This window comes from Pinus tabuliformis, chromosome 6, assembly GCF_031772625.1.
Source record: "Pinus tabuliformis cultivar Carrire ecotype Pingquan chromosome 6, CPIR1, whole genome shotgun sequence".
Classification (NCBI taxonomy): Eukaryota; Viridiplantae; Streptophyta; class Pinopsida; order Pinales; family Pinaceae; genus Pinus; species Pinus tabuliformis.
Genome location: NC_142292.1, coordinates 1,356,871,510 through 1,356,899,376, shown reverse-complemented (window position 1 = coordinate 1,356,899,376; position 27,867 = coordinate 1,356,871,510). Strand labels below are relative to the sequence as shown.

Genomic DNA, 27,867 nt, shown 5'->3' with positions numbered 1-27,867 from the left:
TAAACTTCAACTCTCTTTTATTTTATTTCTCTCCACAAAATTTGTGAATTAGTGGATATGTGCCCCCACAAATTTAAAAAGAAAACATTTTGCTTAATTAAAAAGAATTAGAAGGTTTACTGACTTCGAGTTTTGTTTAATAATCCACCATCGTTTTGCTACCCTATTATCGTTTAAACCTTCAAGCAACCACAGCCACCAACCCTCTCGAGTTTTAAGATTCGGGAGGTTATAACGTTCTTATGATTTCAAAAATATGCCCGTTTGATATGAAACACAGTCAGCCGGACCCAGATATTCAAATCAAAGTAAAAGCGGAGGGGGAGCGGACGCGGTAGCTGAGATTGGATTCCCAAGTTAAATTGCAATTGTTTTCTTGACCATTTTGGTTGTGTTTTTCAACTGTGTTGGGCCTAAGTTGTATTGGTGGGAGTGGGGTCATGCGAGCGCTTTGGTAGAGATTTTGATGGATGATTGTTAGTAGGATTTGCCCTCGAAGACCGAGTTGGTGAATTGGGTTTCAGGATTTAAGGTCTGGAATTGAGAAAATAGGGACCGAAAGGCTGTGAGGAGCTTGTTTTGTATGGTTTCGCTGGTTGATTGAACTGCGAATTAGCGAGTTCTGTGGCAGAAGTCTGATTCAGTCTCATTGATCAGCAATTGATTGATACTGGTACCCATTTTCTTTCACTGATTTGGGTACAGCTGAGGTGAGTCGATAAAATAATTTTATTACAATGCGAATGGAACTCTAGGACCAGTGATGTAGGTCTGGCATTCTGTTACAGTGTAGTGCTTTTGCCATGTTATGTATGTTCTTCTCATGTTAAATCTGATTTTATTAAAGCTTTGGTATGCTTGCATGCTAGAATGTTAAAATAAATTGCCCGGTATCCATTAAATTACTTGGCAGTTTTAGCTTGATTTCCTGAAGCATTGAGCACCTAATGTTGCAAAATAGTCTCGGAACATTGTCATTTTGATTTTTCTCTATGCACTTGAAAAGAATTGCGTGAATAATGAAGTTGATTTTTACACATTTACAAATAGATTCTTGAAAGCAGCTGAACCGGAACAAAGTTCCAAATTCCCCTTCAATGAGCCAACCCTCATAAGGGTCATGCCTGTGCTCTGTGCAGGGCATGTGGAGACGCCCTGCCTCTCCCCTAGTGCATCCCCCTTCTTCTCTCCTTCAAGCAACATTTTGTTGGATCTTTTTGGGGACAGAGTATCGAAGTCACCAGGACTGCCGTGAGCAAAATAGTAAGTGGATAGATCCCAATAAACGAAAAATAGGAAACAGCCAGTGCATACCACCGAAGCCATAATGAGAATGTGGGTACTTAGAAGGCATGAAGTTAAGTGTGAGTCCTGCGAAAAGTAGTAAGTAGCGAGTGCATAACTCCCAAGTCATCATGGGAATGTGGGTACCTAAAAAGCATGGAATTAAGTTTGAGTCCCTGAGCAACTCAAAATCAAAATAAAAAATGATTAGTTAGTCAGTCTCCAAGTGCTTGATGAAATATGAATGCAGAGGACATTCGTCAGTTCATAGAAGAGAATAAGCTTTTGATTTTCAGTTGGAGACACCCCAGGTTGCAACATTTACCCTCCACTTACTAGGTAAAAAGCCGTTAGCCATGTGATCACATGCGCCTCTAGAAGACAGACCTACAGACAAGCCCTTGAAGACATTACCGTGTTGCTCTTGGGAGTTATTGCATTGTTCTATCCATCTGGGAAGTTGTTGGGTTTGGACATGTGGTAAAGAAGAGGATCTCCACAGATATGAATCTAGATGAATAAATCACACACATACAATTCAGGAATTTTATTCTGTTTCTCAGTCGTGCATCTTTCTTTGATGATGCACGTCTGGATTCTGGACTCTTATTGCCTCTGCTAGGTTTCGAATCAAAACGTTCTATGCAATATTTTAAGGCCTGACCACTGATCTTAATTGCCAAAAACATACGGAGTACAGCACAATCTTGTGCAGCTGAATGAATTTTCTAGGAATTTGAGTTTCCACTTTATATTTTAATGATAAGTGTGTTCACAGCATTCTACGCATTGTCAGCAGCTCCTGTAATACTAGTTAATATCTCATGGAAGGTATAGTGGCTTGTTTTCTTATAGATTATAATCTATATTGTCTTGGATTTTCACTTTTATTATCATCTTTGGTCCATTTTTCTGCCAAAAGCTTACTTTTAAGAATAATATTTAGAGGCTAAGTAGAATATTGAAACCCCCTTTACTTATTGATAATTGACCATTTTTTATGACCCAGTATATCTTAGAACAGGCCATCCGAGATCGATTGATCATTTTGACTTAGCTTAAGTCTGAAATGCAGACATCGTTTTGGATTTTGAATGGGAGAAATTCAATTTATTTATGTATCAGAACTTTATTACCTCTTCTTCAGTCAAACGTTTCTAGCTGCTCTTTTGCTGAGACCAGTTGCCTTTGACTAAGACGTTTACAACATAATTGCATTGATGCAATCAAATAACAAAGTTTCTCCCTGAGCAGAAACACCAAAACCATGTTTCTGCAGAAGTGCCAAGTCTGCTGGGAATTTGGATTAAAAATGTTAACTATAATTAAGAACTCTACTTGTCAAGGCCAAAGTTATTTTAAATAATAAAAGGTTTCTTTAAGGTTAACCTGAATAATATTCATAAATTATCTGTATTTGAATTAACTATGTATATTGCGTTTTATTCTGTTAACAGGTAAATATATATTGTTCATAGTCCTACACAAGTTTCTTTACTGTTAGACAATGGTACAAAATTTACAGAATTAGAAATCATATGACCATGTCGACTTATGACATTAGATGATAGAAATTGCCTAAAGGTTGCCTTTATATGAAACAAAAGGCTGTGTTTCCATGTCATGCTGTTATACGTCCAAGTTCTATCATGATTCTGACAGTCTACAAGGGCTGCTTTCCAGGTTATAGGGCTATAGAATAACATAGGAAACATGGCTAGTATCTATTCCCAGACTACTCTTGCGGTTGAATAGTAATAAACAGCATGGTAGATTGCTTCTACAACACTACTTCTGCTGCATTCGGCAGGTTTTGCTAATCTGCACTGCACAGCTTTGCCTTAATCTGTACCGCACAGCTTGGCCTTGATGTAAAATAGCCCAGTCAAGGACCTCTTTTTTGGTGCATACATCCAAATCATTATGAACTGATATTTTAACATTTTTGTCGAAAGTTCAATAAATCTCCATTCATTCTCTTATTTAAACTCTGAAATATGCTACAACCAGGCACCGATATCTTATTGTATTGCTTCAACGACATCAAGTTATGCTATTACCAATCCCTTCCATATATGGTACACTATAAAGTAAGCTTAGGATGGTATCACATATGCTGCTTAAAGGATCGACTTTTAGAATTTCTACCCCTTCTGCTTAGAGATTTATGGAGCTTTGGCAGTACCTATGGTCTTGTGGTTTTTCCCGTAGCAGCTGCAGTTGCTTTGCAAGGAAAAGAGATGCTCAGCAAAAATTTAGAAACTGAAAAGAAGCGGAGTGATCTTTTTTGGTTAATTAGCTTTCACATGTCACCTGCAAGTTCTAAGCAGTAGCAATGATCCATAGGGGCTAGAATTGGTCTCCAAAAATTTCTGCGGCTTTCTTTTTCCTAATAGGAGATTCTCCTTTCTCCTGTGCAGGTCATCAGGTCATAAAGATGCATACGCGTGATCCCAAGTTAATTGACTTGAATTTAGCCCAGCTGTTGTTTGGGAAATCAATAGTATTTTTTGAGATATCTACTGTCAATGAATGCTTTCTTGAGTTTGTAACACCATAAGTGCATTGAGACAATTCATATTGTATATATTGTCCAATAATTCATTGAGTTGGTGTTTCACTTCTCCCAGTGGCATCTAACTCCCATGTCATTCAACCACCACAGAGCTTGCTATGCTGTATTACGATAATACTCTGATGGATTGTTATCGTGTATTGCTTAATTGAAGAATACAAAGCCTTTCAATAAAATGGAAGGTTTGGTATTCTTCAAATGTTTGTTTTTCTTCATACTTCTTCTCATTCCATAAATAATGGATATGTGCAGTTCCCTTGCAGCCAGGAGGAATTGAACCCACGAGTCACCCTTTACTTTGCAAAATGTGCTACTTCGTGCCAGCATTTCTGATTCCTCTTGAGAATTAAGAAGCCAACAACCATGGACTTGCACAAGTCAAATCCGTGATGAGTAGCTGATTTTAAAATTTACTGTCAAACCAAAAATTTCCACAATCTGAATGGCTCTCACCTACCCTTTTGCAACTGTTTTTGCCTCAGGTGAGGCTATCTCGCAATCTCATTCCCAAGTGTATAGGCTCTAGACTGTTGGTGGAAGTTCTATGTGATTAGTGGGTGTGTCCTTGTTTACATAGTGAAGTGAAATGGACTACTGCCTTTGGTGATTGAAAGGCATTAGTCAATTTTGAATGTAGTATGACATATGTACTTGCCACGTGCCTAACATTTTAAGACATGAGATTTAAGGAATATTAATTTCAGTTTCAATTTTCAAATGCTAATAATCAAGTTTTCTAGTCATTGTATGATTATGCAAAACTTCAATAAAACAATGTGCATGTTTTTGTTGTTATTTGCTGAAAGTGATATTATTCAATGTGCATGGCAACTTATCTTCAAACCCTTTTACTAAGAAAATTTTGGCAGATGCTGAATGGATTCTGGAATTGATTGTGTGGCCTTGAATGTTGCAGGAATCTCTGTGAACAAGTGAGCAAGCAAATTGAATTTGTGAATTCATTTCTCCAAAGATGATTGAATTAGGATCCGTTCAAGCTGTTGTAACCACTGAAGACTTCTCTAAGAGCATTATGAATGGAGAAGGTGCAGGTCACAAAACGGAAAATGAAATGGTTCAGTATGGGAATGACTATCATGAAAATAGCTCTTTATCTGATGATTCAGCCTCTCAGCTCTCTTCTAACTTAGGGAAGCTTGGAAAGGAAAACTTGGTTTATGATGCAAATATAGGAACAGAAATTACAAAAGTGGATATGCTGGAAGAGTTCGAATCTGATGGTACTACAAAGAGAAAAACTGTTAAAGAAACAACAACAACGGGTGAAGCCAACAACAATGACAATGAGGAATCACAGGATGAGCAGCAAAAGTCTGAAGTGATAGCTGAAGGGAAGAATGAATCCAACCTGGAAAATGAAGAGACTTCAATTGCCAACAAGGTAGTTTTTGTGTTCTTATACTATATAGTCTATATATGACATATGTTCACTTATAGTACTTGACATTCTCTTACAAACTGTTAATCTCATGAAAGTTACAATGACATTGAAACTGTGTTTCTCTCCCTTTTTGCAGCAAAACAGAATCTCACCTAACCATCATTTCAAGCAACCTAAGCCACCAAAAAATGGCAGGAGTAGTGAAAATGCATTTCCTCGTATCATTAACTCAAGACTGCAGAATCAGGGCACATATCCAAGAACAAAGAGTACAACACAAAGTAGCAAGGGTACTGTTCTAATTTCAAAGAAAGGAAATGAAGCACAGAATGATAGTGCTGAAATCCAATCACCTGCTTCAAAGGGTTCACTTCACAGTCGTGTCAGCATTGGAACTGTAAGGCAAAACTGCACTATTCCACGACCCTTTTCTCTGGCTACTGACAAAAGGGCTTCTTTAGGAGTGCGGTATTCTGGTGGTGAAATAGCTGGTGTTGAATCTAAGCGGTCAATTATGAATAATGCCATATCTCCATTAGCTGAACGACGACAGGTAATGGACTGCATGTTAACAATTTTACGCGGTTCTATCTTTCAGTTAATCCAGATAATTATGGAATATTATGTAAAACTAGAATGAGGAAAACTAATCCTTGAAGAAATGGTTGGTCATTTTCGTGTTTCTATTTATTGGTATTAATGCCACGTGGTATTTATTTGATTTAGTTACTGGGACACATGATTGATGATTTTCATTTGAATTGTAATTGCTTGTACAGTCAGCTACAAAATCTGCTTCAGCAATTTCAGAAACCAAGCATTTGCATTATGTTGGTCACAAGTAAGTAGTTATGGTTTTACCTGTTCATCCCTACTAGATTAAATAGGATGTATTTTTGTCAACAAGAAGTAGGTCCTAATAGAAGAGATCTAAATTAACTCCTTTAACTTTTAAGCAATGTTCATTTCTTTATAGTGCAGGACTCATCCTTCTATATCGTAACTTTATTGTTTATATTTGTATGATACACATGAACAAGTTGTGCAGCTTCTCAAACAGCCATGGCTATAGAAGGACGAGTCTACAAGATGCTCACATTGTGGCAATTTATGTTCTCAGAATAGATCTATCATAAATGATAGGAACTTTCAAGATAAATATTTGTGTTTAATACCTTAGTCTAGATTAACGTTTTGTGAACTCTCATCTTCTTTGTTTGTATATTTACCTTTCTTCTGTCTGAGACCTATCGTTGATGTTTGTTAAATGCTTTTATTAAGAATACCGTCAACTGGAGCTTCTAAAGGCAGACCAAGCAGTGGTACTTCTGCTTCTGTGTCCAATTTTAGATGTAATGAAGGGGCTAACAATAAAAAAGAGGTAAAATTTTATTGTTGAACACGAGGGTATTAATGTTTCATTTCCAGTCATGGTCTTGTCCTTCAGAATTTGTTGATTGGAAGTTTCCTTTTGAAGACAAGGCTGATTTTCCTTGTTTCATACAATTTCTTCAGTCTAACTCAGAATTAGAAGAAAAAGTCCATGTAAAGGAGGGGAGAAAACACTTGCAAGCTAAGACAAAGGTTAATTTCAGTTTCACCTTTCTTCAATTGAACATATTGATGGCTAATCTATTTTTCCTTTTGTGCCTGTGGTAGTTGCTTACAAAGTCTATTTTTTCTCTTGCTCTACATTATTTCTGCAAGCATTTCATTACATCAGAGTATGGAAATCATTATTTGAACCGTAGGTTCTTTCTGTGTTTCTATTGTCCTAACTTGTTTTGATTTCAGGAACAGCTGCAGGGTCAGTTAGAGAAGGTGAGGAAAAGTCATTCATTCAAGGCAACACCCATGCCTGATTTCTATCAGGCAGCAGCACCCCGAAAACCTGAGTTGAAGAAGGTGTGTGATTCATTTCTCTGGCCTGGTCAAGGGTTTGATGAGGATTTGGTTTCATTTTACAAGTTGCACTTGTTCACCTAAACTAATGACATTTTATTTTGTAAAATTCTTCATGGAACAAAGAGTTACAACATGGAACAAAGAAAGTTACAACAATCTAACAATAGGATAAAGAAATTTCTGTCCTAAAAAACCACAAATGCTAGCATATGAGCTTGTACCCCAATAGGAAGGTAGTCAACAACTTCACTGAAAAAACTGAACTTGGCTTTAACAAGCAAAGCCAAATACTGCTTAAAAAGCTGAAATTCCTCTACACTAAGAGGGGATAGTTCGTCATGGAAAGTAGCATTATGCTTGTATTTCCACAGATCCAATAGTAGACAAACAAATCACGTGCCATGAAAATTTGCAGCTGTCCCTAATCATTCAAGTGTGAAGGGGCCTTTCCAGAGAAGTGGGAAGTAAAAATATAGTTAAACTCAGTCTAAGACCATTCTTAAAATGTCTTGGCGGACATACACATCCAAAATATGCACTCAACTATTTCATTCCTACCAGGAAACATGCATGCATCATTCATAACACCAACTCTGTGAAGTCTAGTCTTCACAACCAAGCCTTGTTGGAGTCACCCCAACACCTCGTGCTTGAAAGAAAATTGAGATTTCCAAATAGATTGGCACCTCTAAAAGACATGCTCAACCATCTAATTCCTACCAGAAAGTGTGTGTACATCATTTATTCATCAACTCTGTGAAGCCTGGTCTCAAAAACCAAGCCTTGTTAGAGCCACCCCAACACCTTTTTCTTTAGAGAAGATTGAAAATTTCAAATAGATTGGCACCTTCTTAGCCACCGGAGCAACTTTGAAGGTCATAAAGCTCCTTCCCACTACTCCATATCCAATTCCTCCGGATAGGACCTAACCCATGGAGTTGCTTCATAAAAAAGTCCTTTCTTGGCCAATCTTTTGCCGATAGTTGACAGGAGAAGGGACAAGATTAATAAATGTGCCTTCCTACGAGAATTTTATGAACTATTATAACCTTCCTCGCAAGCGAACAATCAAGATTACTCCATGCTTGAGATTTTCTTTTGAACTTGACCATTATCCTCTTGGATTGACTAGTAATAGAGAGCTTCATATCAAAGGGAATGCCCAAATATTGTATGATGTCCCTAGGTTCTATAAATATTGTTGTAGAAGAATGGGGTTTGAAAGTATGACATTGCGACTTATTCTTCTTGAGGCTCACAAAAACGGTTTTTCCACTAATCTTTGATAGAACGAGCCATACCACATGTTAAGTATGAAGTTCCATTCAAAAACTTCTACGAACCAGGGAAAATTTTAAGGATGGAAATTTATTTTAAAGTTTAGAAACCTTGGCGAATCTTACTAGTACATAATATGCAATTCGAAAAATGTTTGGCAATGATTTGTAAAAGTATTCAAATTCTAATATTTTTATATAGTCTCTATAAATTTTTGGCGATTTTGGAGGTAAAAAAAATTATACTATAAAATTTGGGCGAATAATTTTTAGAAAAAATGGAAACTAACGAATCTTTCTTTTCAAAAAAACATGGAAAATTAGCCCACTTGCGAATATTAGCCCCTAAAATTTTCTCTGCTAGGAACCCGGCATTTTGGGCCGTAGCCGTACCCGAAACACCAAAACTTGGTGATCATGTAACCATCTATGAGAGTTAATATAGACTTGGGTTTCCTTCTAAATTGTCATCTATGGTTCTTATTCCCTTTTTTCTTGCAAGATAATGTGTTATTCACTTATTTATAATTTTACACACAGACACATACATATATGACATTTCACCCGATGCTTCCATTTTTGGGAGTGACATTTCTAAATGTACCTGTTTCAGAAACTCGGAAACGTTTTGGCGTTTCGTGCAACTTAGTATTCAATCCTATCATAAACCTTTTCAAAATCAATTTTCAGAAAAAGGGCAATTTGGCTAGAATTCAGTTATAAGATCATCTAGAATTAATCTTCTTTTAGGCATTGCAATTTATTCCTTTCTAATTATCATGACAGCCAACAACGTAGGATCTTGACCAATGCTGGCTAGGATTTTGTAGGAGACATCAAGAAATGATTACATCTCCAGTGCTTCCAAATAGGCCTTGAAATTTCTGGTATCATTTTGAAAAGGCATTCTTGCCTTAAGCTGGCAAATATGGGGCTTGTTATATCTTCTCCAATCCAACCAAGAGAGTGTTGCGGCCCCACAGATCCCTCCAAATGTGAATTCCCCTCTTTGAAAGATGCTTTTTGAACAACTTGCGGGTAGAGACCTACCTAGCATGTTGATGTTGGGAAGGTCCATACAACATAGCCACATAATACCATACATTTGAGCTTTAGGGAAAACTATCTACAATGCTTGCCAAATCTTCTTGATAATGCTGGAAACAAGACATCTACCGGGCAGAGCCCTTAAAATCACATTACCAAGCCTAAAAGCCAATTAATGGCATGGGGTCATTTCCAAATGATGTCTTAACAAAATCTACCATGGGGTTCTTGGTAGATCTCCTTTACAACTCATTTTACCTGCCAATAATACTCCTTGTGAGTATAGATCAGTTAACCCAAAGACACAGTGTGCAAAGCTGCAAACTCCCCACACCCCCCTAGAGAGAGGCCTCTTTTGCCCCCTGTTTCCCCAAAGAAAGCTTTGTTCTAAAAGAGATGTCCAGCTGTAAGTAGTCTATTTAGAGGAGCCTATCCATAATGGTCTCAGCAATTCCATTTTTGAAGCTTAACGTCAAGCCTAAGTTACTAGGATATGAATAATACTATAGATATGAACACAGGGACCTATTTTTAAGAAAATTGTGTATACAATACCACTAGACACAACATATATAGAATGATACACACAAAATTTTGTTTTAAAGTATGATACTAATTCTAATCAGATTCCATGGAGAGACATAGTGTCAAAATAATCCTACATGGTAAAATAATCTTTAAACATGAAGCTATTAGTAGACAGGCACATACATGATGAAAACTTACACAAGGGGGGGAGGTAATAGTTAGGCTTGTCACATATCCAGTCTAATAACATATTTTTTGTTGTTTAGTTGTTGAAATTGCTATGAATGCTGATTTATGTTCTTTTTTATGGGGATTTATCCCGGATTAATTCAGAAATATCCCATATATATCTCCTATAAAATTATAAATCCATGCTTTATCCCTTCTGGGTATGGCTCGATGAAGGATCCAAGACATATCCAGAAGGGTGCAGATTCGGTAGGTATTAAGCATATAGTGCAACGATGAGAGAAGTATCCAGTAACATAGCTTCAATATTACCTATTATGTATGTCTAGAGCTCAATAAAGAGGGGTTCCTTGATGCTTGATTATTTGTCTTGGTTGAGTAATTTTCCATTTTGCGGGATGCCACTGGAAATAGTTACCCTCTCTGAAAATAATAGCTTCTCTGTTTTCCTCTTGTACAAAATGGTTTGCTACAGCAACATAGGTGTTAAGGCACTACAAAGTATTCTCCATTGATCTCCCAGTTGCTTCAGTGTTAGTTTGAGTGGCCTACAAGATGGACATGAGTAACTGACCACTAGACTGCTAGGAAGCAGAAATCCTTAATCTAAGGCCTTAAATACAGTCTGCCTTCAACAAATCAGAGCACCTGCAGTTATATCCTAAAAATGAGGTGCCGAGGGATAGCCTGGCTTAAGTGGATTTTGGTTAGGAGTGGTTTAGGTAGATCTTTGGATATGAATGGTTTAAGATGAGTTATTACAGAAAAAGCTACTAATTGCATGTAGAAGAAATTGCGAAGAACCAACTGCTTTAGCATGTGTAATAAAGCTTCAATCAACCCTGTCATACAGTCTTCATTTAACAAATAAGAGCACCTGCACGGCAAAGTTTCCGCCATTGATCCCTTGGTTAGCTTTAGTGTGTTATGTTGAGTGATTTACAAGGCCACCAGACCACTAGAAAGCAGAATATCCTTCTAGGGCCCTCAATACAGTTTGCCTTTAACAAATAAGAGCGCCTGCAGCTATTTCCTAATAGTGAGGTGCCAAGGGATAGCCCTGTTTAGGTAGATCTTTGGATAGGAATGGTTTAAGATGAGGTATTACAGAAAAAGCTACTAATTGCATGTATAAGAAATTGTGAACCATCTGCTTTAGCATGTGTAATAAAGCTTCAATAAACTATGTCATAGGCCTTAAAGAGGGCCCTTCTATCTTTAATCCTTGGTCCACCAAATACATTCATAGGCAGTAATAGGAATGTCGAAGATAACCTCACCTTGATGAACCTAGCTTGCCCTCTTCTTATGATGCTGGTGGCCAGCAGCTTAATTCAGTTTGATAAAACTTCCAGGATCTTGAATGGGACATCAAAGAGAGGGAAACTCTAATTAGCTCCCTGCTTTGACGTTGATGAACCCCACATTAGGTGTGTTCCCATGGGAACCGTCACCAATACTTCCATAGTACAAATCAAACAAGTCCTTCTCATTATCTTGAATCTTGTATGAATAAAGAGACAATGGAAGATTGACTTTCCTTGGTCAATATATTTTTGCCCTAGTGATATCTAGAGGTAAAGATCTAATCCTGGCATCATACCTCTGCAACTGATGCTCAATCTCTTCTACGACTGTTTGAGTAAAGATACAAATGTCTTTCTCGAAGTCAAACCAATCTGAGCTGAACTATTCTTGTTTTACAGCGTGCTTTGTGTATACCATCTTTACTTTCAATATGTTAAAAATGTTCTGCTCTATATCACAACGTGTTCTGCGGATGCTATATGATAGCCTAGCTGCCGCATTGAATACAGACTGTAAACTTTCCACATAGGTGTCATAGGGAACCCTTTACATCAAGATATTACTCTAGTGTGAGCCGTACCTACTCTGTTGCATCATGCATATAGTGATGGGTTGAGCATGAAAGAGGCATTCCCGATGGATACATTTTTAGATGGCTTTGACATTGGATTTGCATCTTTAGATGGCTTTGACATTGGATTTGCATCTTTAGATTTGTGGGAGCTTTATTAATCTAGATGATAAAGGGCCCCAGGTTCCTTAAATGGCTACCTCCTAAGAATTCTATCGTATGGAGCATCACTGCGCGACCTTGTTGATAATCTTTAGTACGAGGCTGAACTCTTTTTGTTCTGGGTGTACCGAAAATATCTGTTAGTCATTTCAAATTCATTTGTTGATTTCTGTAATGCTTTCTTTTGACAAAATTTACTTTGCATGCACTCCTGGTTGCAGATACCTCCAACTCGTCCAAAATCGCCAAAGTTAGGGCGGAGAAACAGCTCCATTGGTCTGGAATCTGATGGCAATCCTAGTCAATCTCATATATCAGCTAGGTTAAGTTTGGGCCACAATAGCATCGAAAGGCATCTTCAAAAGCCTAGACAAGATAATGCATCGAGGACTCCCTCTAAAGCCAAATCAGCGGTAAACAAGACTATGCAGAGTTCATCGACAACCAGACGTGATAAATCAGTCGAGACCAAGTACAATGGATCAAGAACTCCTGTTACTCCAAGGCAGAAGGCTTCAAATATCCCAGAAACTGGGTATCCCATTGAATCAATTGAAAATGACCAAGTCCCCGCAAACAAGCCTGTCAACGATTCCTCTGAAAGTTCAATAAATGAAGAGAAGATCATACCGCAGGAAGCTGATGGTGTTGAAGAGAAAAATGAGCCCAAACCCAAGTGTGTGAGAGATTGCTTTGGAAGTTCAACGAATGAAGAGAAAGTGACGCTGTTGAATAGAAAACAAGCTTAAAGTCTTAAATGGGCAAGGTGATATTTTGAAATCACTTATATACAAAATCAGAGACCTTTAGTAGAAAACATGCAGGTTTGTGGTGGATTCAATTGACTGGCATTAGAAGTAAATTCTTCCCCATATTTTAATCACAGAAAGCAGTAAAATAATCAAGTTGTTCTACTGGAACCGCTACAAGTATGCCTTTGAACGGACAAAATAAATATTGTCCATAGATATCGAATTTTCTGGTTGTAATTATTGTAATAATTTCAAGGACTTAGCAGTTTTGTGATATTCAATTTAGTTAGAACTCCGTTACCACAGGATTGAACTGTTGAATGTAATTAGAGCTCTACTAACACAGAAGACCATGAAACATTAAGGGAGTGCCGACCTTCACCGTCAAGATTTTGCACATGATAAAGATGGAAACAAAATGTAAATAATAATGCTAACTGCCTCTCTGCAAATCATTATTGAGATACTTTATCACAGGTGAACATACACGTTGTCTGGATTATGATTGTCTGGAGTAGCATTAAAATTTTAGGATTTTTGTAGTAGTCCAAGTAAGAAATTTGCACCAATGAAAGAAAAAAATTCTTGGGCATTTTTGTTCAAGGATTTGCATAGTCATTACTGGTTTGGATACATTTTTCAATGCTAATCGTTGTCGGTCATCTTGTTGTTCAGTCTCTTTTATGAATGAAGTAGGGCTTTGTGTATGTTGTTCAGTCTCTTTTATGAATGAAGTAGGGCTTTGTGTATCTTACCAAGAGGGAAATGATGAAATTAACCTTAATGTTTATGAATTGTGATGCTTCATTACTTATAAATGAATTTACCAATGAAAGGGGGAAAAAAATGGGCAATTTTGTTTAAGGATTTTTGCACAGCCATTACTGGTTTGGTTACATTTTACAATGCTAATCGTTTTCGGTCATCTTATTGGTTGTTGAGTCTCTTTTATGAATGAAGTAAGGCTTTGTGTATCTTACTAACAGGGAAAGGCTGAAATTAACCTTATGGTTTATTCTTTTATTAACCTGGTCTTAGTGTTATTTTTGTGAGATATCGTTTAATTTTTTTACGTTTTAGTTTTAAGTGAGATTGTCATCTTTTGTTATTTATAAATGAATTTAGCTAAGTTACCGGAAACTCCTGAAGAATTTCCCAGAAACGCGGATCCCCGTTTCCGATACATAAACGGATACGATTCTTGTCCGAAACACTATAAAAACGTTTTTGTGCCGTTTCAAAAAATCGGAAACTTTAGATTTGGAATTGGATATGTTTCCAAGGGATTTAAATTTTTTTGGATCCATTTCTGGTAAAACGGATCCACGAAAATTGTGATCAAAATCCACCCTTAAAATGTTAAAAAGCTTGAAAATTGTCATTGATTTTGCTTTTGATTTCATAAATCCCTCCAATATAACAAATCTTCTCTAACCAATCTTGTGCTTGCATATAGTCACAAGACCAAGCTGACATTGAGAAGATTGAAATGTTCAGATAGGTCTTGATGGAATATCCCAATGATCCCATGGACCTTTTAATTGTCATGCAAGGAAGATAGATATCATCTGCCATGCATGACACGTTCTTTGAAGGAGTTGGACCCGAAAGCACAAAGGCTGTTGCATTTCTGATTACATTATTAATGATGATGATAATATGTTGAATGTTATAATAATCACTAATGATGATGACAATTTTTATGCTGAATTGATGATGATGATTTGTTTATGTTGAATTCATGACGATGACTATGCATTTTTAGATATAGATTTTAGGTTCTAGATTCTAAAAGATGAATGGTAATATGAAATATATATATATATATATATATGCATGTCGTTTCCTTGCCGTATCGTATCCTCATATTTTGAAAATTTGTCGTATCCGTTTCAAACCCCGTATCCGTATCCGTTCCCGTATCCGTTTCAGTGCAACTTAGGAATTTAGTAATGTAAAAAATCTCCAAAATACTTGATTATGGATTATATAGATTATGTATTTTTAACTGAATTGTGATGTTTCTTTACTTATAAATGAATTTAGTAATCTGAAAAATCTCCAAAATATTTAGATTATGTGGATTTTGTGAATCCATGGATATTGTTCGGCTTATGAACTTTTAAGTGAATATGCTTGTGGGCTGCCCTGATACTAGCATTCTAGCCCTCCTGGTGTGGGAAACACTGACTTCTTTTCTCGAAAAAGAGAATATAAATCATCACGTGTTGGTGTCTTTGGAAATGGAGGAATGCCTGCATTTTTCAGGACTCCAAGGATCCTATTAGCTCCACGATGGTGCACATATCAGCTATGCTCGAGCCGGCTTGTCAATGATGGTTCCTTTTCTCTTGTTTTGTTACTATCCTCCCTCAGCTTTCTCTCTCTGTCCTATGCTGATCTTTTTCTACAGTATTGTCCCTCTCTTTTTTGGAAGATATCCTGGATGTTTTGATATATTTGGGTCTTCACAATACGAATTGTTCTGCTCTTTCTTGACATAGGCCCAGATTTCTAGCATGTGCTAGGCTTCAGCTATATGTTTTCTGCTTTTCAGAAATACAGGCTGACATATTGGCTTTTTTGTACACGCTCATTATATTTTCTTAATATAATACTATGATGATTTTCTCTCTGAAAAAGTTGAAATAAATGTTACCTTTTCACCTGTTTTCAATTCTTGCATGTGATAATGATTTTGAACCTTGACTTGTTACTGGTTCATCAAAATAGAAAATATCAATGTTCTCCTATGGAATATAAATATATCTTTCATAAAAAAATGAAAAATGATATATTATATTTTTATATTAAATATTAAAAATGTATTAGATTTTTATGTAACTTTAAACTATTTAGTTTTGTTTCAGTTTGGAATTTATAAGGGATCAAATTTCTCATTATGCTAATTGTTATTTAATTTTTTTTAGGAGAGATTGCCAGCATGAAGGATTCTATTTGACTCAATGCTTGATAAATATGGCATTAGCGATATTCCTACTACTATTAGTATTGTTATTATTATATTCTCTTTTTCTCCCTTGTATTGCCATTATTATTAAACAAACCATTTTTCTTTGCTAAAGTAACTAGGCTTAGTTGTTCACATCTCATTCACCATCTATATTCAAATGATGGTGATGCTTACCAATTTTGATGCCTTTTCCAAATTTATGCTTGGAATAGTTATCAATTTTCATAGGTATGTTAGTATTATTGAGACAATTGATACTTAGAATTGTGGGAGTGTTAAGTGAGAGTAGATGCTATAAAAGAAATGTGGATACTCTTTGATATGAGTGGCTTTTTGGAAAACTCGTTGGGTTAATCTCCCATCTCGTCTCTTTGTTAGCCTCACATTAAGAAGCTAGATAGTCTAGTTTTCCTTGATCTCCATGGGGAATTAGATATGTTTTGATTGGTTATTTATGTTGGACTTGAATTTATCAAATTATACTCTTCCATGACACCAACCATGTTGGTATTAACATATCTTTTCTAGACCTTGGGTTTTATAGGGTATGACTCTATAGTTTTTCATTCAAAGTGCTTTATAAACACATTTGCCACTCACGAGGAGAATGGTGAACTCATGGTCAGCTTGCTAGTTTATTCATACTTGCTTAGGAAACTAAAGAATGTTGAGTGGAGGCAAATGCCTACAAAGTTGGCGGTAGTAGGATTAGTAACATTTGTTATGGTCTCCATAGCTTCATCAAAGGTGATCTTTATAAACAAAAATACCATGTCAAAGCTATTATTGATATCGTGGGGTTCAAGGTAGTTTCGTTTTTAGGTCAACAAAGCTACTTGAATCCTTTATGTGAGTTTCTCTCTCCAACTAAGAATTTGGCCAGATCATTAGTGTTAAGAATTAGACACAAGCAAGCACAACAAGAAAACTGATGGAAAATGCTTAATCCATTCTCAACACATTGAATAGATCTCATGATCTTAATTTATAGTGCATGAATTTGACCATTCTAGATCTATAGATCTCATCAACAACTCATCAATGAATCATGACAACATCCCATCAATTGATCAGGGTAACTCATAGATGGGTGGTTGTGGCCTTTGTGATTGTCCAAGACTCATGGTCTAACATTTCCCCACTAAATCCACAAGTCCGAATAATAACTTGTATCTTGTTCAATATGAAATTGTTGAACTGAGCTTTGATGAAGATATCCTTGAAAAGCCCCTAATATTTGGATGTTGAATGATTCAATTGAAAGTGAATAGCCATTAGGGGAATTTTGAGGTAAAAAATAGGTCTCAAAACAAAAAATGCAATAACAAAATCAACATTAAAATAACCAATTAGATTCAAGATGATGATGTTATCTCCATGGGTAAATATTTTTAGACGTAAAACAAGAAAACTACTTTTTAATTGTATTTTTGGCTTATCTCATTGTAGGTTTACTATTGGCTTCTTGGCTTGCAACCTAATATTATTATTAATAATTTTTATAAAATTCTTAATTATAATATGAATATGTAAAAACGGTAAAAGGTATACTTAAATAACAATATGAATATACTAAAACTCTAATTTATAATTACATAAAATAGTTAGTTGATCCTACTTTATAATGATTAATTAAACAATGTAGATCCATCTTAAACCTACATCTATCAAGCACCAAGAGGGATCAAATTTCTTAAGGTGTAACTTTTTTGCCATTTAATATGAAGGAATCAATATATGACATGGAAAAAAATGATTACAAAAGTTACACCTTGATATATTTGATCCCTCTCAGTGCTTGATAGATATGGGTTTAAAATGGATCTATGTTGATCATTATCAATGCTAATGATGTTGATGATGCTAACATCGATGATGATAATGAGGACGATGGTGATGGTGATAGTAATGATGATGATGATGATGATTTTCATCATCATCATAAGTAGCAACATCATTATCGTCATCATCATTAACAACAACATCCTCAATTACTATGTTGATTTTTCAAGAATCTTCTAAACTGATAATTACTTCTTATTATTTCTATAGTTACTATTCTTCTTTCATTCATATTCATCATAAAGCAATTACACAAAATAATTCAAAAGTAGAAACGAGATGTTAGTAGGATCATAAGAGACAACCAAATAAAAACAAAAGCATGTATCCTAGGAAAACCCACATAGGGGAGATCCCAACAACCTTTTCCTTAAAGAAATCATTCAGTTCAATAGAGATACATCTAAGTCTTCAAGTCAAATATGAAGTCAAACTAACTAGAAACCTAGCCCTAGTTAGGCTTGCTCAAATTGCCTCCTAGTCAAGTCAAACGACTGCCTAAGAATTTCAGTATGAATTGATTTGCTAGGGCCGAAATATGGCCTACTTTTGAACCCAAGAATATCAATCATGCTGCCTTGATATGCTCATAAATTTGGCCTTTCAGTGCCTCAGAAATGCATTCTTCTCTTCATCATAAATTCATCCTTCTCTTCATCAAAATAGTGCCTCAAATAATCTGAATTCTTCCTCAGAAGTGATTGGGTTGGATTCCCAAAGGTGGAGGATGAATTACCTCTATATATAGAAGTTTGGCTAGTCGAATGGGTGCCTCTTTGACTAGGGCTGACTTGACTAGGAGGGCGGTTGACTTGACTTGTTTGGAGCCAAAAATTCAAATTTCAAAACTTGAAATTTCTCTTTTGAAAATGGACATGCAGAACATGTCTTATATTTATCATTACATATATTTCTAGGGCTAAAATATTAATTATGAAGACCAACCATGGCTACAAAATTCAACACTCCTATTAGCTAGGGAGTCATTCATAATGACTATCTAGATGTTCTCTTGTTGACAAATTTCTTTAAGAAAAAGGTTATAACAATTCATCATGAGCATTGGTATCATTCAAATACCATAATCTTGGTCAACAACTTTGATCTATGGTAAGATGTACATCATCATCATCATCACCAACACCATCATCGTCATCAACCTTATCATCATCATTAGTGTCACCACCACCACCACCACCATCCTCATCATCATCGTTAGTGTCACCACCACCATTAATATTATTATTATCAAGATGTCAAAATTTATGCTTAACCTTTGAGTTAGTCTTATATATGTATGTAAGTGGTCCTAAATGTGCTACTACAATATAGCCTAATAAATTGGTTCAACAATAATATATACCTACAAAACATAACTAAATGATGGATTAGATATCATCGCACCCAAAGTTAGCTAGCTATTCAACTAAGCCATTTCCCTATCACCATCTAATTTTCCTCTAGTTAGTTCATAGTCAATGAACCAATGGATAGATTGATGGAAGGGCCATAGAACATTGTGATGTCAAGTTTCTCTCCTCTCTATCAATTTGGACACCGTTCCCTATAAAGCCTCATTTCCTTTTTCCAAAATTTCATTTTTCTACTTTGGCTTTCCATGAAGGTTACAAATTCTTTCACTTTTTTTTATGCGCTTTAAGCTAGAGAGTGGTACTAATGACTTGTATGTCTTGTTTCTGTGTCATCATTGTTAACTTACAAACTCACTCCTCTCTCCATCCTTTGTAGTTTGGGACTGAAAGACAGTGTGTCATGAACCTATTCTATCTAGTGATTGTTTCTCTTCATGGTTCTTAAATTTATGGCTTCACATAGAGTGAAATGATCTTGCTTATAGTGCCAATATGACATGTTTCATCTTCACTCCACTCCTTTTGCAACCCAAGCCAACTTCCAAACTCTTGCCAAGTTCCATGTAGATGTATCAAGAAGCATGCAAAGTAAGCTATGACAGAATTTGTGGTGTTCCTAGGCTCTTTACATCCCTCATAGGTTGAGAGAATAAAATAGATGAGAAACCACTTCCTAGGTGAATGAAATTACCCACATTTATGTTGTGAACCCAAATTTTGCCTACCTTTTGGGAACCCAAATTTCTCCTAAGAGATTATGAGAGATACCCATTCCTTCATCCATAATTTTATACATGCAATTACATAACAAAATCGGCCTAAAGTATCCATAGGTGGTTGGCTTGTCATTTGTAGGTATTAACTTAATAAGTCAAAGAATGCTTTCAAACATTCTATGGGATAGCCATTTGACCCTCGAATTTTCCTTTCTGATATGTTGATAACACACCCTCTAGTTCCTCCAAAATTATGTTGGCAAACAATTGTATTGTCTTCTCCTAAAACCATGTGAGGAATATATGAACAAACTTTAACAACCTATACAATGTTTTCTCCCTCTCACTCCTTATATATGTTTCTAAAGTGACGAAACCTTACTTGTACCAATTCCTGAAATCCCTTAAAACTTGTTCTTTCTACATCCTTTAGTCCCTGTATGGTATTCACATTCCTCTGATGGTTGGAAAACTTGTGAAAAAATCTTTTGTTTTTGTCCCCCAATTCTAGCCACACTACTCTACCTTTCATTCTCTAATTTTCCTCCTTATCACAAAGGTGGTTTAACTGCCTAGTCTATAATTCTTTCGTCTCCAAGAGTTTGGGTTCTAAAAGAACCCCTTCTAAATCATTGCTAAACAATAATTCAAAGGCATCCTTTGCTTCCTATAATGAATGGTCACATTTTTTGTGTGTGCTAACCATTGCATCACATTTCTTTTAATCATTGTCAAAGATTTTATGATTTGTCTACTCGTTGAAACTCTTAACTCTGGGATGGAAGGGACCCACTCATTCCAAACCAAGTTCAAAATTTCATCTTTGTATAACCAAATTGGATTGACTTTGAAGGGATTTGGGTGTTTATTTTCATCTTTTAGGATCTCTAAGAAAATTGGGTTATGGTATCACCCTTAGCCCACTACTCCAACCTAACTTATATAGATCTTTGCTTTGTCTAACAAATCCTCTACCAATAGAAAATGATCTAGTCACTTAGGTACACCTCCATTCCCTGATCTCTTATGTCACTATGTTAGTTTGAGTTTTGTTGGCTCCACATCCACAAGGTTATTACTAATAATATGATGTAAAAGGTATTCTTCTTGGATATCTAGACATGCCACCACACCCAAGATCTTATCACTGCTTAGAATGAAGTTTAGTCCCCTACCTATACCCAAATTTTCTTCTTTCATAAGAAATTTTGAGAAGATGCAATCCTAAAATCCCTTGTTTCTATCATATAATTTATAAAGAATTAAGATAGTAATATGCAAATCCACACCGTTAGCCCTAAACTCCATGCAAAACCTTGAATTCATATAGAAAGAGCTAGTCAACTTATATAACAATCTCCATCCAATAAGAAAGGTTGCATAACAAACCATTCACATCCACCCCTAAAAATTCCCAGTTAAGAAACAAGCACTTCAAACTACCCACAATCAAATCACCCATAGACATAATTCCCTAAATGAGTAGGATCTTAGGTTTATCCTTTTCCACAAGTTTGTGGAGAGAAACTTGTTTAACTTGGTTGCCTAGATCCCACACATTTAAGGAAAGTAATTTCATTTAGGAACTCTAGAGGTTGGATTTTCATCTCCAAGGAACCTGTGAAGATTTTTTTCCTTTACTTGAAGTACTTCTATAACTTCATTATTTTGCGCTAAGAGGATAAATGGCTTCCTGCATGCCCTTGATTTTCCCCTTCCCCGCTAAGGATCTAATCCTAAAACCCCTAGTCAAAGGGGTAAATATTCTTTACAGGCCCCTTAAACTTAAGGTGATAAGTGTTTCTAGATTAACTATCATCAAATGAGTAGGTTTTTCCTTTTGATATAGAAAAATCACACAAAATCACTAATAGTTCACTTAGTGATTTTGTCAAACACTTAGCATACACTGATTTATAACTCCAATAAAACTTCGAAGTAAATGTAGACAACTTTACATTTACAACTTTGATTTCATGAGTAAAAATACCATTCCAACTAATTTATAGCAGAAAATAATAGGAATAAGCAAACATTCATGAACACAGTAATGCTAGGGCAAAGCCCACGAAAAAACTCCCTTCGAGAAAATCCAAAGAAAGAGATTTCTTTTATTTCTTGAGCAAATAGGAATAAATTGCAGCAATATAACTCAACGATAAATACAACAACTTATCTCATTAATTTCTATTGTCCTTTCCTTGAGAAATGTGCCAAATTTGCCCCTTGATTTTGTGCCCAACTTGCTTAGAAATCCATGTTATTGTAAGACACTATAGAACCAAGATTACAATTAGTCTCTTCCTCAATTTGTGTGCAAAAATTAACATTATTTTGGTCCAAACAATCAACAATTTCCATCCTACTATTTTCCTTGGAAATTGTGCCTCAAACTTCCCTTGTTGTACACTTAATGTACCAGAAATTAATGTTGTGTATTTTGCTTGGTTTTTCGTTCCTTGCTCCCTCCTTTGGTTTACACTCAATCTTTGCTGCAATAAACCCTTCCTCTCAACTATGTTCTCTCACATTCAATGCTCATGAATGCCCTCTCTCTTTCTCACATGTGAATCTCTCACACTCATTAATGTCCTCTCTCTAATTCTCTTTATGTACTTTTTCTCATTAATGACTTAACCTAACTAACTTAACTTCTTTTGATCTTATGGTTGAGATTCACTCTCAATATCAAAGGTCATGATTTAATATTTCATTAAATGCACTTTAAGTTATTAATTTTACTTTAAGTCATTATATATAAAAACATAAAGTCACTTGTACTTTATAATATAAAGTAAATTTTTTCCTAAAGATTTTTTTATGTTCCTTCATGTTAGACATAATCACATGAAGAATACCTCTTGAGTTACTAAAACTCAACACTCCCTTTTAGCGAGGGAGGTACTTATGACACCTCTACCACCTATGGTATCTTTCTTCAATTTCATAACATTGTTCATTTTAGCAACTCCCTATGACTTAGAAGCTCCCTTTGACTCAACAAAGTGTCTTACTATCCACCTTTGACTTGAAGAACTGTGCATGTAACCCATGCTTCGAGGAGACTCTTCTCTCTCACTCTGAGCATCCTCCTCTGTCTTCTCAAGCCATGAAGGTCTCTTGACTGAGCTAGAAGAATCATCTCCTTCAGCGACCTCTGGCACTACCACTAAGCATGAAATTCAACTAGATTCACCATTCACAGGATGTCATGCTTGCTTATACATCCTACCCACATGGATATGGATCACTAGTGATCCATCCTTACTCTCTCCCATTGAAAAAATAACTACATGTCCATTACAAAATCAGACAACATATCCATCATCCTCTGGAATTGACATAGAGAGGTGTTTTTCTCTAAGCCTTGGTACCCATAATAGATGGCCCCCCTCCAAATATCCTCCTGACTCCAATTGGAACATCACATATCTAGTCCCCCTTACTGCATGTGTGGTGTGCACCCCACTATCAACACACATGTTTGAGTCGATACCTATCATACTTAGGAACATAACTCTAGCCCCTATTGTGTGGCACGATGCCTCACCATCCACAAACCATACACCAATGTTTTCGCACTCAATAACACTACTTGAAAGATAAGATACTAAGGAGAATTCCTTCAACTTATCAACTCTAGCTGATACAACTACCTGTTTCTCATCCTCCTTCTTTCCTTTCGTCTTATTTAGACATTGGTCTGCATAATATATAAAGCACTTGAATTTGATCATGTCCATTCCTGAAGTATATCCCCCACTTCCCTTTACCTTTCCTTTGCCTTTTACCTTCGCTGTAAGGGTCACATTCTCTACTGAGTCGCCTTATTGTTGTTCCTCCTTATTTCATTTTGTATACAATCATTCCACAAACCTTCCCAGGAGGGAAGATTCTCACATGCAACGATCCCCTCAATAAAGACTTCCCAACTCTTAGGAATATCACTTAAGGAAGTTCTGACCAACTTTGTAGGTGGTGTAGTCTCACCTATGGTAGCTAATTCACCCCTCACTTGAGTGATTTTGATAAGGTATGAAGTAACATTGTTAGTCTTGGTCATTTTTATTTCTTTTAGCTTCTCTCTTAAAACCATTTTCTTGTTGGTACATGTTAGTGAATGCTTTCAACATCTTGAAAGCATACTTCTTTCCTCTCACACAAGGAATGATATGATCCTTAATGCCATCAAGAATCAATCTTTTTTCCTTGGAATTCTTCTTCTTGAAGTTTGTTAGTAGTGTAGCATCTGTAGGTATGGTCATTGTTGTCTCGACTATTTCCCACACCTCATTCTCATCAAACACAAAGACTATTCTCTCCCTCCAGACACTAAAGTTCTCAAACCCTTCTAACCTGTCTTTTACCCTCAAACCTGAAGCCATGACTTTACTCAACTAACAACTAGTTCAATAAAAAAATATCCCCCTTATGCTCAAGTAACACCTCACTACCTTGTGTCTTTATGTTTTATTGTTACTTTTATGTTTTTCCCTCTTTCAGGTTGGCTCTGATACCATGTAGAAAAATCACATATGGTTCACTTGTTGATTTTTTCAAACACTTAGCATACACTGATTTATAACTCCAATAAAACTTAAAAGTAGATGCAAGCAATTTTTACAATTACAACTTTGATTTTATGAGCAAAAACACCATGCTAAGTAATTTACAACAGAAAATAACAACAATAGACAAACATTCACAAACACAATGATGTTGGGGCAAAGCCTAGGGAAAAATCCCATAAAGGGAAAACCCATAGAAATATATTTCTTTTATTTCTTGAGCAAATGGGAATAAATTATAGCAATACAACTTAGCCATAAATATAACTTATCTCATTAAATTATGTTGTCCTTTCCTCGAGAAATGTGCCAAATTTGCCCCCCGATTTATGTGCCCAACTTGTTAAGAAATTCATATTGTTGTATGGTACTATAAACCTAGATTACAACTTGTATCTTCTTCACTTTGTGTGCAAAAAATATCCCTATTATTGTCCAAACAATGAGCAATTTCCAACCTACTCTTTGACTTGGAAATTGTTACTCAAACTACCCTTCTTGTTGTTGTATGTTCATTGTACCAACAACTGATGTTGAGTCTTTTTCTTAGTTTTCATGCCCTTCTCTCTCATTTGGTTTGCACTCAATATTTATTGTAATAAACTATTCCTCTCATTTTCTCTCGCTCACTTTCAATGCTCGTGAATGTCCTCACATGCAAATCTCTGACAATATTAATGCCCTCTCTCTAATTATCTTTATGTACTTTTTCTCATTAATGACATAACCTAACAAACTTAACTTCTTTTGATCTTATGGATGAGATTCACTCTCAAGATCAAAGGTCATGATTTAATCTCTCATTAAATACACTTTAAGTTATTAGTTTCACTTTAAGTCATTAAATACAAAAACATAGTCTTTCATACTTTATAATATAAGTCACTTTATAATGTTAAGTGCATTTTTTCCTAGAGAGACTTTTAATGTCCATTTATGCTAGGCATCATCACATGAAGAAATCCTCTCGAGCTACAAAACTCAATGTTTGACTCTATATTTTCTCCCATACCCGACTACCAGATAGAAGTTATTGTGGAAACCACTTAAGAGGGAATGCCAATATAGGTTTCTTTGAAGCTAACCCATTTTAAGAGGAGAATGGTGCATTGGAACCCACTTTCACTATCCTACTCTCCATTGTCTCCCCATTGCAAAATGTGATTCCACCTTCATGAATAAAATAATTGACGGGCATCGTGTTTCTACAAAACTTACTAGAGATGGAAGGTGAATTGACGAGCATGCCCTTGTAGTCTTCTCCTCTAGGTGGAATCACCACATCTTATGACAAAGATTCCCCAACTCCCAAATTTAGATCAACGAGTCCGCTTCCTAAGGTCCCACTTTCATTCTCCTCGATGTTCTGAGACTCCATTAAACAAGTGGCTTTTATGAATAAATTGTTCACCCCCTTATCCTATTTTGAAATTGAACTCTTCAAGGTCTCACCTCTTCTTTTACAAGTTGTTGAATCCCTTGGGCCCAAAAAATTAGCCCAATGTTCTAATTTGGCCTCAAACTAACTCATAGAGTTTGGAGTCCCTGTCAAAAAAATGTGACTCTTAATAGTATAATGAGGAAGGTTCAAAGCTTCTCTCCAATTAATTATTTAGGTTTCCCATAGTTGGGATATGGTCCTTCCTTTCCCATAACCTTTTTAAAATCTATTTGTCATAATCCTCCACTATATGGCATATCACATTACACCACACATAGCATAAAGATACATTTCCATAATCCACTAACTAGATGTGTTCACAGTCCCCTATCTCCACATCTATGCTCTGTACAAGACCTTATAAAAGGTCAATGCTCACTAGGGCCTTCATCATTGATCTCCACATAGAGTACTTGTAAGATAGGTCGACCATCAACATTTTCCCTAAATTTCGTAAGTCCCATAAAAATTTATCATCTTGGATCTCCAAGAGAAGCCTTGGATGCTTCATCGAGATTGGAGTTGTTCACATCACCTCCCACCTTGGGTCCAAACAAGGATGTCATAGCTTAAGATTGAGGGAAAAAGTATCCCAAACCCATCACCCTTCTAAAACCTTTGCAACATTCACCTTCGATTGGAAGACAAAGATTAGCCAACCTCTAGTTAAAAAATGAGGACAACCCAAATATTCTTCCCATCAATATATAACCAAATCCCAAACTAAATCCTTTTGCAATTGAGATCGTAAGAAATTGATCCACAAGAGCTCTTCCAATGTAGATTAGCGCGTGCTGAACCTTTAGCACCTCCCTTGATTGTCATCTTTATCTTGCCTTCCTCCTCATAACTATCTTATTCTTCATCACTGAGCCCATTAGCTTATCCTTCCCCATACGAGTCATAGATGTTGACTCCTCAAACTCTACTAATTCTACGACATCCAAGTAACTCCCCACAAACCCATTAACAATCAAAACCTCTTCAATATCGTAATCGTTCCTGTAACACAAATCATCTAAGATCAAAACCTTAGTATGTTCTTATGAGGTCCCTAGTAATAATCACAATTAGAACATAACTATGTAGTGAATGCATATGGAGCATTTGACCTAGCTCCCCTTTGCTCGATACTAAACTCAATCTTCTACGAGATTCTTCCCTCCTGCCTTCACTCCTTATAAAACTCCACCTCAAGTTCTAAAGTACCATCTTTGTTAGAGGTTGATCCTGGAAAAGGTCTCTCTCCAACTGTCCTAATACTATGTTAAAAAAGGTTCAAATTTTTCATTGTGTCTCCACCACTCTCGAACCTGCCAGTGGCCACCACTGCGTTTCCCCTTTTTGCAAACACATGCAAAATGCATCCACATTGTCCATTAAATTTGACCCATAGTGATTTCACCAGTGCACATGAATTGATTCAAACACTTAAACCCCTTCGACCCATCCAACAAAAAATTATTCTTAATATTTCAATAAAACTCTACTCCATCCCATCCTCTCTTTTATTTTTATACATTTTATTATTATCATTTATTTCTTTAATATAGAGTTTTTATTTATTAGTGATTAAATAAATTTTAATTATAAAAATTAATTAATTAAATATAATTCAAATAAATCTAAAAGTCCTGGAAAAATTGGCTATTCTTCTCATTAAAATTTTATTTAAATTTAATCTTTACTTAACACTTTCCACCCAAACAAAGATGCCAAAAACAAGATTATAAAAAAATAATTAAAATATCATCCCATTTCTATGTTCCATGGCTTTTGACCAATGAAGATTTCATGATGTTTCCAAAGATATCTCTTAAAAAAATTAAGAAGATACTTATCAAATGTTTCTATAAGATATGTTTTGAATTTCTACCATCATTAAGGGTTTTCCACCCCATAATATATATTTTTATATTCAATGGTTTTAAACCCTCTCAAAACTCCGTGCAA

The 27,867-nt window shown here is 35.8% G+C and overlaps 1 protein-coding gene across 2 annotated transcripts; it reads left to right on the top strand.

The window, feature by feature from the left end:
- The first annotated feature begins 205 nt into the window (after positions 1 to 205).
- Positions 206 to 13,640, top strand: LOC149263669 (uncharacterized). Of its 2 annotated transcripts, none has more exons than XM_089388276.1 (8): positions 206 to 710; positions 4,776 to 5,261; positions 5,398 to 5,814; positions 6,041 to 6,102; positions 6,543 to 6,642; positions 6,777 to 6,845; positions 7,062 to 7,166; positions 12,470 to 13,640. In XM_089388276.1, exons 2-8 carry the CDS (start codon positions 4,833 to 4,835, stop codon positions 12,995 to 12,997), a joined length of 1,710 nt encoding a protein of 569 aa, XP_089244402.1. In that variant the 5' UTR covers positions 206 to 710; positions 4,776 to 4,832; the 3' UTR covers positions 12,998 to 13,640. The 2 variants fall into 2 exon arrangements, with proteins under 2 accessions (XP_089244402.1, XP_089244400.1); XM_089388274.1 differs by having other exon boundaries at positions 207 to 710; positions 7,056 to 7,166; positions 12,470 to 13,639.
- The last annotated feature ends 14,227 nt before the right edge of the window (positions 13,641 to 27,867 follow it).